At 38.5% G+C, this 12,206-nt stretch overlaps 1 protein-coding gene across 1 annotated transcript; it reads left to right on the forward strand.

The window, feature by feature from the left end:
• The first annotated feature begins 445 nt into the window (after positions 1-445).
• Positions 446-6,428, forward strand: LOC139143350 (ras guanine nucleotide exchange factor V-like). The gene is made up of 3 exons (XM_070713593.1): positions 446-516; positions 2,915-4,692; positions 6,068-6,428. The coding sequence occupies exons 2-3, from the start codon at positions 2,922-2,924 to the stop codon at positions 6,259-6,261; spliced, it is 1,965 nt and encodes a 654-aa protein (XP_070569694.1). The 5' UTR covers positions 446-516; positions 2,915-2,921; the 3' UTR covers positions 6,262-6,428.
• The last annotated feature ends 5,778 nt before the right edge of the window (positions 6,429-12,206 follow it).

Raw genomic sequence — 12,206 nt, forward strand, 5'->3', positions numbered from 1 at the left:
TTGCCATCTCGAGGTGACTTCTGGAGTTGAACAACATAAGAGAATTTTGCAATATTGCAAATGCATTAAAAGATACAGCTATTAAAATTGACCTATAAAGATAAGGAACGAACCCGTGATAAGAACACGTAGCTAAGACTGAAGTGTCGTATCCGTAATCAGAATCAGTACCAAATAACTTCGTTCCCGCATATTTATTTCATTTTTCCGCCCAGAACTAGTTTTAAATAGGAATTAACAATTGAAGTTTATATCAGAAAGTTAAGAGTAATTCAGTATAACAACACAAAAGACTTGTGTTGATGGATTGTGTGCTGCAACCGTCTTCCGGAAATCTCTTACAAATTTTGAAAGGAACACAAATAGTGTATGGCCAAAGATCAATGACTCCAAATGGAATACAGCACAGGGTTACGGGAAAGTCCCGTATCGGTATCCGGGGCAATGACCTGTGACGCATTCGTCGTCGTAGGACCACGCGGCTAATATCGGAGCTGAAATTTACCAGACGGAAAGGTAAGTAACGAATATTCAGAGTTATTATAAACTGTCACCTGAGTACAGTAGCATCAGTGATGTGATATGGCTGACCTATGACATTACCGCAGGTACATACCACAGTCGTTTGTGGTTATTCAAGGGCCACGGCGGACAGCCCTTGTGAGGTAAGCTTATGGGCTGTCCGCCATGTACCTAACAAGCGACTGCGGTGCATACCAAGATCACTGTATTCTCAACAAATTCTCAGTTCTGCAAATATTTAGCAAGGCCTCTAAAGAAGCTTTCCAAGAGTGATGATTCGGGCAGATGCCCAGTTCTGCACTACTAGTAAATACGCCGACACACGGTCCCGTGGCCGACGGGACCAAATCACCCGCCCAGCCAGCCCTGACAGATGAGCTAGGTGCCCCTGCCACAGGTCAACTAGGGATGAATTAGCGCCAAAAGTGTACCCTGCACCTGTGTAGCAATAGTGTCACATCAGTCACATGTCAGACATATGTGATAACTGTTGTATATTTCTCCGGGATATTTCTATGTAATTTTTGCAGGGGTTCGATTCTTGTTGCCGGGGTCCCGAACCGCTTTCCATGCTATTTATCACAGGCATTCGACTCAATGCAAGCAAACCGTCACTAATGCAACCAGTAGAATAACTGATTGCATCAGTGACGGTTTGCTTGCATTGAGTCGAATGTCTGTGCTATTCATTGCAGCTAAAATTGGCATGAGCATGTTAGCCTGACAGCGTATATCCATACCCGCATATGCATGTATAGTATTCAATGCAGTAACAACCAACGATATCAGACCGCTACGTCTATTCACGGTCCCTCCACAAAACGGTCAAGAAACGCTTTCGTTCAAAGGTGCTAATCACCTACACAGTTGCAACAGTCCGCGTTGCTGTGGACGCAGGAAGCGAATGACGTCATAGGCAAGTTAGCGTCTTGTTTCAGTGGCGTCTTGTGACACGGTCCCGCTCCGGTATCCTACGATTGTCAGTCAATCAAGCTACTTTATTTTCATCTTTCTGCACTGTTTCGCATGTATTTGAAGACTGGTGAGAAGATGAGTAAAACAGTTTCTCAAAGATCTAGGTCACTATCGAGAAATCTTGGATGATATTTTATGGCTGAGTTCAGCCATGAGGTGATCTTGACCGACGCCATGCATTTCGGAAACACTGTGGAGGGACCGTGGGTGAGACCATAGACCGTGGAGCGAGACAAACATGGAACCTAGCCTACACCATCGTCGTACACCACGCCCTCTTCGGCGAGTCTTATCACCCAACGCCGAATTGATTTTTGATTTTTGCGGAGGTTAACGGAGCGGAAATTATTGCTCTGGCCTGCGAGAATGAGGCTACACACCATCGATTCGATTTGCATTTCGGCCATTTGTCGACAATTGGAAAGGGTAGCACCATATGCGTAGCATAGATGAATAAATAGCTCATTGTTAAAATAGGGAAAAGTGTGATTGCTTTCCTGCTAAAAATAGAAAAAGTAAATAGGATATGTATTTTACCACTTGAATAGTTACATGTATTTCAGAAGTCGGTTCCCCTTTATCTGTTTATACATACCACCAAGATGGAGGCTCACGCTGCCTGTTGACGACGGAATATTTCAAGCATTAAGCCTATGGGTGTATATTTGACGGTATAGGAATGTAAGCGGAAACTTTTGCAGAGTAGATGAGCAACATTTTACCGTGCCAAGGAATTTATGGAAACTGCCTCTGGCATTCCTACGTGAGTCTAGAATAAAAATCACGAAATTGTCATATATGCATGTCAAATTGATGATATCAAATACACGCTGTCAATTTAGATATTTTTTGGTAGGAGCAATAAAGATTGTTTATTTATAAATGCATACACTGAAAGCAAACATCACATCCATTACCATTACTTCTGCTCAGAGTGAATGCTACGAGCACATCTGAGACTATAAAATGAACTACTTTTACCCAACTAACAAAACAACAACACGAACAACAACAACGACAACAACAATAATTGGTTTTAAAATTATACTGAACTAAAAATAATGTGAAAGAAAGCTTAACAATTGCTTTATTTTCTGAAGGACTATAAGGTTGTTCGATGTATAAACAGCATGATGAAACTGAGCAAACCGATGGTTTCGAAAACTGCGACCTACTACAGTCTCTTTGTACAGAGCAATGGCTTTCATCATAGTGGTGTGACAGATATGCTTGACGACAGCGGAATTATATGGTGACAGAGAATATATTCGCTGCTCTAGGCTGCACTGCCTCTGGATTTACTTTTCACCGCAAAGTCTAAATGACGGTTTCTCACTTCCGGTAGTCACCTTATACTAGAAATGACGGGCAATATTTGTAAGACATCAGTCAAATCTAACCTTTGTTTACCCAACAGAATAACGATGGCCAGGCAACCGTTTTGGAATGAAAAGACGAAGAAATATGACGCACGCGATTGCAGGCTGACCTCAGTGCCTGATGAACTGTGGACTAAATACAAAAATGCAAAAATTGTCGACTTGTCGCTGAATAAAATAACTAGCATACCGTCACAGATGAAGGAACTGACAATGATTGAAGAACTCTATCTGAAAGACAACAATTTGCAAATCTTCCCAGATGCCGTTTCTCAACTTAAATCCTTGAAAATATTAAACTTGGAATCGAATTTCTTTACGTCGGTGTCCTACAATGTCATTCAACTTGATCAACTGCAGGAAGTTTATCTAATGAACAGTGGTACACCTACATTTCCAAGAATGATATGTCGCATCCAAAGTTTGAAGAGATTACACTTTGGGTTCAAGGATTTGCCATTTCGTGTCACCAGTTTACCAGACGATGTTTTGATAACACTGTCTCTTGAAGAGCTATATCTGTACAACTGTAATCTCAGCATGTTTCCCAAGGTGATCTTCAAAATCAAGACATTGAAGGTACTGAGTCTGGTTTGGTGCAAAATTTCAGACGAGCTGAACAACCTTGGGGAACTTTCAAATCTCAAACAACTCACCCTGTCTTGCAATGAGCTAACCTCACTTCCTGAAAGTATCGGCAATCTTTCCAAACTCGGAGTACTTCATGCAAACAAGAACAAGTTGGCGAGTTTACCGGCCGTGATGAAGAAGCTGTCGAAATTGAAGACCATCGATTTTGACGACAATCCTTTCAGTAAAGGGAAGTCTATGGCGTGTGAAAAGAAATCATCGAAAGTCAAGAGCATTCTAAGTCAAGCTCCAGTCGCACAAAGTGGACAAAGACAACCTGGTGGACAAAAGCAAAAGCAAAGTGCTTTAACGCAAGATGCAACGAGAACACGTTTGTCAACTCCGACACCTCCGAGTTCTCTGAAATTTCCCGCTTCAACACAACAAGCCAATAAACAGCCGGGAAACGAAGATGTCAAGGCAACTGCAAACATCACACTCGGGGGCCCTTCATCATCGGCCTCTCATGCAAAACAAAACAATGGGAGGATTGAGCTGAGGCAAACAGAACCAATACGGTCGGCACTATCATCATCCACATATCAACACACCGACGCATCGCCATTTGGTAAAAGCTCGACGTCATCGAATTTTGCGACATCGCCCCCAATGACGAAGACACAATCTTCAAGTTTACCATATCCTATTCAGGCGACAACGCCGATGAAATCTGTTGCTCAACAGAGACAAAGCAGCTTCATAACGAAGAAATCCGAGGAAACACTACCGCAAGAACAGAAAAAACCTTCTGAAGAATTGAAACGTCAGCGTCAGCTACTGAAACCAACACAACAACAGCGCCAACACAAACCAGTGGAAATTTCAGGGTCATCGAAGACTACAGCAACACCAATGCCCGGCAGTTCTTTCACATCCACACATCAAACTAAACTGACGCAATCCTCAAGCTGGCCTTATCCTCTTCAAGCAACAACGCCAATGAAGCCTGTCCCTCAAGAGAAGCAACGCTGTTTAACGACAAGGATATCCTCGGGAAACCTGGGGCATCAACAGAGCAAGGCAGTCGAAGTTCCAGGGAGATCAACAGCTGGAGCAGCAACATCAAAACCAGCGTCTGGTATCGGGAAATATCCCATGGAAAGAAAACCTCGTGGACAAGCAATTATCATCAATAATTACAAGTTTGTGGAAATGGAAAACAGAGACGGCACGCAATTTGATAAAGGTCCGTAGGCAAAAATTCTTAGCTATCATTATATCTACAACAGGAAAAGGCAGTATTACGGAATGGCAGCTCAATATTCGGCTTCGTACGCTGAGGTGGTAACTGGGTTTCCTGTACACTACATGTATCTATGTCTAGGGAAGAGCTTGATTGGTGGTGTATAACTATAAGACGTCTTTTTAAAAATTGTTATCGAGTACTGTTGTACATATTGTTAACAATATAAAACAGTAACTGCATCAATGTTTTGGCCTTTGTATTTCCTCTATGTACTTGCTGTTTTTGAAACCTTTGTTTATAAAGTGACAAAACAACTTCTACTAACAAAACAAAGCCACTAATTAGTCTTATAATGCTTCAAGCTTCCAGTATCATCGTGTAGTTACATCAAAATCGGTCGGCATGTATCAAAAATAAGATCATTCATGGAATCTGGGTCTACGCAGTGTATAGAAGTATAAATCATTATAAACATCTTACGTTTAGGTAACGTTTTGAAGCTGTACGGGAAATGTTACATAATTGAGAGTTTCGCCATTGTAGAGACCTTTCTTGAACACCGTTATATATGCAGTCTTAAGTTCTGAACAAGCAGAGTGCAGGTCGTATATTTCTATCTCGATGGTAACCTTTCCTGACTATACCGTTGAATAAATAGAAACCAAAGCAGGGACCTATGCATCTCGGTTCAGAGCCCTCACCGACGGCAATGAAAGGCACGGCTACGCTCAGTAATGCACAAAGTCACCGACTCAGAATTCTGACATTTGCGTAAGATTTTCATTCTCCTATACGAGGGAATCACCAGATTTCAGAGTCCGACACAGGCAGATGTTTTCGGTTAGACTTTCATTACTATTTTAACAAATAGAGTTATGTACTACAGAAAAGTAAGAGTGTTTGTCGCGTGAAGTCAGAATAATAGCCATGATAGAAAGGGACGATTGCTATACCCCTTGATATTCATCCTAAGTTTTGATCCAGGATATCGGTGCATTTTTTTTCTTCTTCTGCCGAAGGTGTGTTGAAATACGAAGTATCAACCTTACAAACACAATACATTGAGCACAGCATGCCCTGTTATTTTTGACAAGTTAATTCTAGTCCGGACCAATATTCTATTAACATCTACAATAACATCGTAGATTACTTACATAGGGTTACATACGGCTGTGTTGTAATGTTAACCACACGAAAACATTTGGAGAATGGAACAAGAAACTTTTTTTTCCAAATAGAACAAAAGTATTGGGAAATACATCAAAAGTTTCAGTTAATGAACATGCGTGTAATGAAAAAAATATTGTTTACCCCAAAGTACACAATCTTGAACGACAGAAAACTTCTAAAGCTGTATACTTTTAAATATTTTCAGAAAGCCTGCAAGCTCTGCTGAAGAAACTTCATTTCGGTGTACACACTTACAACGACTTGAGTGCAAGTGACATGGAGAATGTTGTGAAGACCTTCAGTCTCGAAGACCACAGCGATTTCGACTGTTTTGTCTTTTGTGTGCTGTCCCATGGGTCACAGGGCAGAGTTTATGGTGTGACAAGAGTGTTGAGATAAGAGATCTTACTAAACACTTCTCAGCTGAAAACTGCAAAACGTTGGCCAGTAAGCCCAAGTTATTCTTCATCCAGGCATGTCAAGGACAAATGTCCATGGGAGGTGTGACGCGTACCGACGCCGTCTTTGGAAACACACTCATTCCGAATGAAGCCGATTTTGTAATCGGCTATTCCACCGTACCAGGCTATGTTTCCTACAGAGACACTGGAAAAGGAAGTTACTATATCAAGGCTTTGGTTGATCAGCTGCAGGAACTCGCAAACAAACACGATTTGGTGTCCATACTGGCAAACGTAAGAGGAAGAAGTCAGCAAAGCGGTTGTCTCTATGGAAGACGGCGGTTTCTGCACACAAGTCCCAACAGTAGTTAGTACTCTGGGAAAACAAGTGTATTTGAAAAGTTAATTTGTTCTAAAAGGTACAATGTTAGGTACGACTCAATGTACAGAATCTCAGTAAAAATATGTATATATTATAGCCAAAACAAGGGACTGTGTGCCCGACGGTAGATGACCGTTTGCCCTCCTTACGTCTGGCAAATTGTCTCCTGCCTCGAGGTTATATAGTCCATTGTTTGGGCTACAATGTTTTTATTACAAGCCTCTCTTCCATAGTTTTCACTCTAAATTGTTGGGTTTACATACAAATGACAAGAATATGCTTTATATCTATGTTAGACAAAAATCTGTTGAAAAAAATGGAACGATTTTCATCATCAATTGCGCATTGATACATTTAAATCACTGTTATACGGTTTATAAATTGTTTCCTGATAATTTTGTAAAACCAGTTATTCTGGTGTAAAACATGTAATTAATCATTTTTCGATCCCAAAGTTGTCAAGTTGAAAATAGTTTTGGTCCACTTTCGGTCAAGTGATGACTATGCGCCCGCGTTGTCATAAGTTACCATTGAATCTATGGAGCGCGCGACCTTTGATATACGAGGCATGTGATAATAGAAAATACTAGAATATTCCTAATTCCAAATACAGCTTAGCCTTTAGCACTATCATCTCTCGAAACCAGCCTAGAATTTATACAATGTCATCAAGAACTTGAAAATGCTGAACTAATAGGTCATGACTGGTTGTAGAAATGTAGAAGCTCCTTCGGTAATTTAAACCTATTCAGAACGAATTCTGTATCTTATTATTTGCAAACATGGATCAACCTGTTGAGGACATAAGAGGACGTCTATTTAAGATTTGTTAAAAAAATTCGTGTTACGATCTAATTATTAAGTTTTTATTGCTGAATAAGAATACAGAAGATTGGTCGTAGTCGTATCGATGTGAATGTTTTCGAATCAGAAAATAAATCGTGATGAATACACGTTGTCTCTTAAATGCCTGCATTTCGAATTGATTTGTCATTCGTGTTTGAAAGAGCAGATGTGAACAACACATGATATTGGAATTACTCCGAAGTGATTATTTTTAAAGGTTAAAAAGTATTCTATGAAAGTTCAAAGGTCAAATGAGAAATTATAAGTCAATTAAGATTATTAATATGGACTGTGACATGGCAGACAGGGAAGGTCCCTGTTTTTTGCGCATTTTCTTAGAAACACTTTTGAAGTGTCATTTTTTCGGGCAATGTCTGATATTTTCACACGTACACGGGGGGGGGGGGGGGGGGTGCTGCCCGAATTCAAAACATCCATCCATGTACCTTCCAAAAATATGACCCATTGATACAGATTTGCTTGACAAATGTAGGGGAATTTTCAGCTTTATTCTGTTACATGAAAAGGTAATAGTTTTTCAAAAGTCGAAAATTTCGTTTTTTTCCCCATAGAATTAACACGGCGATTACTGCCATTTGGATTTCAAATATCGGTAAATGTAAGGTAATTTGTTTCTTTAGTACTAAACTTTGCATGATGACTCCTGATTATATTCTTGACTTACGAAGAGTATAGTCGATAGTTTAATCGAAATGAAATACGAGGAATATCTTTCATTTTCACGGCATTTCGTTATGCGGTCAATGTTTTTTTGTATGTGACCACTTTGGCAATAACATATATATAAAGGAAAAGGGGGCAACTTAACACATCGGCTCTACCAAGTTATTTTAATATTACGATATGGTGAATAAAAGGATCAGTGCAGTTATTTTGTGTGGAATACATGTACTTTCCCAGACTTGCCTTCTGTTAAAATGTTCACTACGGTAGAAAGTCAATGCTTCTTGGCATAGTTCTGTACATAACAAGCCACAAATGCATATATTGCAATGTCGTATTGTCGTCCATCTTAAATCATGTACTGAAAGTTTATGAAGGTAAAACATCAGCATAAGTGAAAGAATTAAATATCCAAAAATGCTAATGTGATATTGAATGTGAAAAAAATCATTGAATCTCTTTGATAGAAGCTTCATGACAAATTTGAAGAATTACAATGAGTGATTAAGGAATACAACAGCCTTTTTAATACGAGATACAATAACAAATTACAGAATCTGCTGATTTCACTATAATTTGAAGAAAGCTGAAGAAGAACATCAGTAGAGAACTGAAAAGCAATGCTAATTGGCTCATGACACTTTTTACTAAGATGGAGAATCTAAAAATAATTTCTATTAAAATTAACTTAACATCTAAATAATTCAATCAACTTGTCAACTAATCTACAAATGAAATGTCACTGCGATCTGACCAGTGGTATCTTGTATATGTATTTTACCGTTTTCAATTTTTTTTAGCTCTTTGGCCTATTTTGAGACTTAAATTGTCATTTGAATAATGGAAATCTTTCAAGACTGCACTAAATACAGAAGTAGTGCACACAGGGTTTTTTGATATTTTGCAGCGGATGGACACTTCACCTGCATCTCAATGTAATAGAATGGGATCATTACTAGAAACCTAAAATTCAAATTTGATTGCCTATAGACAAGCAGGTTAACAAAAGAACTTTTGAAAAGGTAGGCCACATATATTGTAAATAAACAGTTATCTCTTATTTTCATAGCATTTGATATCACCACTTCACAGTATATCAAGATGACCAAATTGTTATTGTCATTTTCTTCTTTTTTTTCTTAGATCTGGTAACTTATTGAGCTACCATAAGTAATACTGAATTTTGGAAAAGTTTTAACCTCTCTACTCTAAAGCTAAGAAGCAAATTTTAACAGCTCTAACTGCACCTGCAAACAATGTGTCCAGGGGCACTTAAATCCCTCCAACTCTTATGAGAAATGTGCTCTACTATAAACACATGTACAAAAATCACAGTAGTAATTTGTAGCAATATGGACTCAACCACAAGTGGTAGCAATACTTAGAATTATGCATATAATGAAAATAGCTACACAAAACTAAAGGAATCTTACTATATCATTGGCACAATATACATGTGTACATTTTGTCCATTTCACTAAAAATCATATTGGTTCCATTTCTTGCAAAAAAATCAAAGGTTTTGGGAATCACAATGTGTAATTATTTTCCCATGTATCCTGCATGTGCTTCTTTGCCTAACTGCACACACTGTTCTTCCTAACTGAGCATTACATGCACGCCCTCAGCAATTGTTGTGTTTCTTAAATATGCTAAAAGTTATTAAAAATGGATACAACATTATTTCATCAAGACTGACTTATGTGGACACTGTATTCCAACATTAATGCATAAGAAACATGGTATAAAGGTGAAAACAGCAAGGTATTTATCAATACTTGTGCAGACTATGCACAAACTTGATGCTCCTTATGTTTGAGGTGAATAGAGGTCGTTCATCGATGACGTACGTGTTCAAACTCTAACGGCAATTTACACTAGGTATGATCAATATATGGCAAAGGTCCTATCAAAATCGTTGCACTCAGTATTGATAGATAGACTAATTACAGAAATTCATTAAATATGCAAATAAAGTGATAATTAGAATGTCATGCTCATCTAACTTATAACATAACTAAAATTAAGGACGATCCAATGATAGCAGAGATATGGTCAAAATCTGTGAACTGGATATTGATAAATAGCCTCATCATGATAATTCATTATTCATTACATATGCAAATGAGCCAATAATTGGAATGTCATGTTCTAGAAATATACAACATAGGTAGCCCTAATTATGATCAATATACAGTAGGGGTCCAGTCAAAATCGGTACGCTCAATACTTATACGCAAATGAGCTTAAGGTGGAGCTGCATCTTGCCAACACAGTTTTTTCAAAGGAATATTTATCATCTTAGATTACAGGAAACCCCTTCATACTATATATTTTCAAAAAGCAGAGAATCTGGAGTCTAGTATGGTAGCAATAATTTACTTGAAGGCTGAAGGGAGTGCATATTTGGGGTAAAAATACCTCATTTCAGTATTAATGATAAACATTAATTTAAGTCTTACCTTCTAAAATGTAATATTTCACTTCAAAGAAGAGTTTATGTGGAAAAAACAACTATTTTATTTCGAGTTATCTATCCTCATTCTCAAATTGCATGGGTTGAAAAACTGACACTTAAAAAAAAGTGATTAAAACAAGATTAGCAAAACTAAAGTGCCTCATTCAAAATCTAGGAACTTTTGCCCAACGAAATAGTCGTTTTCTTATATAGCATTTAAAGAACATAATGTTAAAATTTCAGAAAATTTGATCCAGCCAGAGTGGAGTTAAATTCTTTGGAAATCTTGAAATTGGGACAAAAGCGAAGCCAGGAAATCTGATGAAGCACTCAACACTCAAAAGTTCTCACATGCGCAGATGTTAATGTGTCTCCGTTGTTGGCGGCCTACGTTCTTGGCAGAAGACCGGCAGCACACTATTCACAATTTCTGCGCTCAATTTCTGCGACATGCAAAAAAGGAGAAAATCTAATCCATAAAATTACATTTGTAAATATGTAAGGCTGTCTAGTTACACATGCTGTGGTGATATTTACCAAATTTACAGAAATCAAAATATTTTGGCAATTAATGTAGAACCCAGAGAAGTATCGGTGTCCAATAACAAACCATGTATGCTCTGCCGCTCTCTGTTATGGTAAATGTTAATCATGGTGTTTGATATAGAAAATTAATATCCGTATGACAGTTCATGCTTTCAAACAATTAGCCCTTCGAACGATGATGTGTGTTCCCGGCGTTATACGGCCTCCCAACATGACCCTGCTACGGTCAATAGATAAAACCGGCGACTTAAGGTCCCAATTTGGGATTAAGGTGCGGAATTGTGTTTTATCATTTTTAGAAAGTTTAGCTGGGAGTTTAGAAAGCTAATTTAGCTCTGTTTAAATCTAAATCTAAATTTTCTACATTAGCTGAAAGCTAATTTAGATTTGTCGAAATCTAAATTTACTAAACTAGCCCAACTATCCGATATTTAGTGGATCTAAAAATTGTTATAAACTTTCTACATTAGCCGTTATGTGCAAGTGTCGGTGTTTCCTAAGTAGCGTCCGTCCCGGATCACCGTAAATGGAGCGGGTTTGCACATGATTTTACAAACTGGCCGTGCTTTCCCTTTTTCAGACCTCGCGTACACTGTCCCACTCAAGCTTCCAACACCCCAAAAATAATAAACAAGATTTCCCTTCAGCATATTTTTATGGATTGCAGGGCAGGGAAACGTAGAGAGCATCCTCGAGCGACGGCCGGTATTTCAGTCTAGTACCCAATTGATTAAAATACAATACAAACATTAAAGCTGCAAGCAGCCTTGGCGGGGCCCAAGCTGCTAATATGGTTTAAAGTTCTTGCACTTATATGCAAAATTGAAGTCTCGAAAAGTAGGATTTTGAGCATCATCTCATGGTTACTGTACCGTTATGTTTCACTGGTAATTGCATGTTTTATACAAAATCAAATATGGCTGCCAAAGTTCTTCACCGATCCAATTGCCTATCAGAAACAGTAAAGTGCTCAGATAGGAGTAAAATGTCATTGAATCGGTGTGTTGGTTCTTGAGAAGAAGAGCTT

This window comes from Ptychodera flava, chromosome 11 (assembly GCF_041260155.1).
Source record: "Ptychodera flava strain L36383 chromosome 11, AS_Pfla_20210202, whole genome shotgun sequence".
NCBI classification, from domain to species: domain Eukaryota; kingdom Metazoa; phylum Hemichordata; class Enteropneusta; family Ptychoderidae; genus Ptychodera; species Ptychodera flava.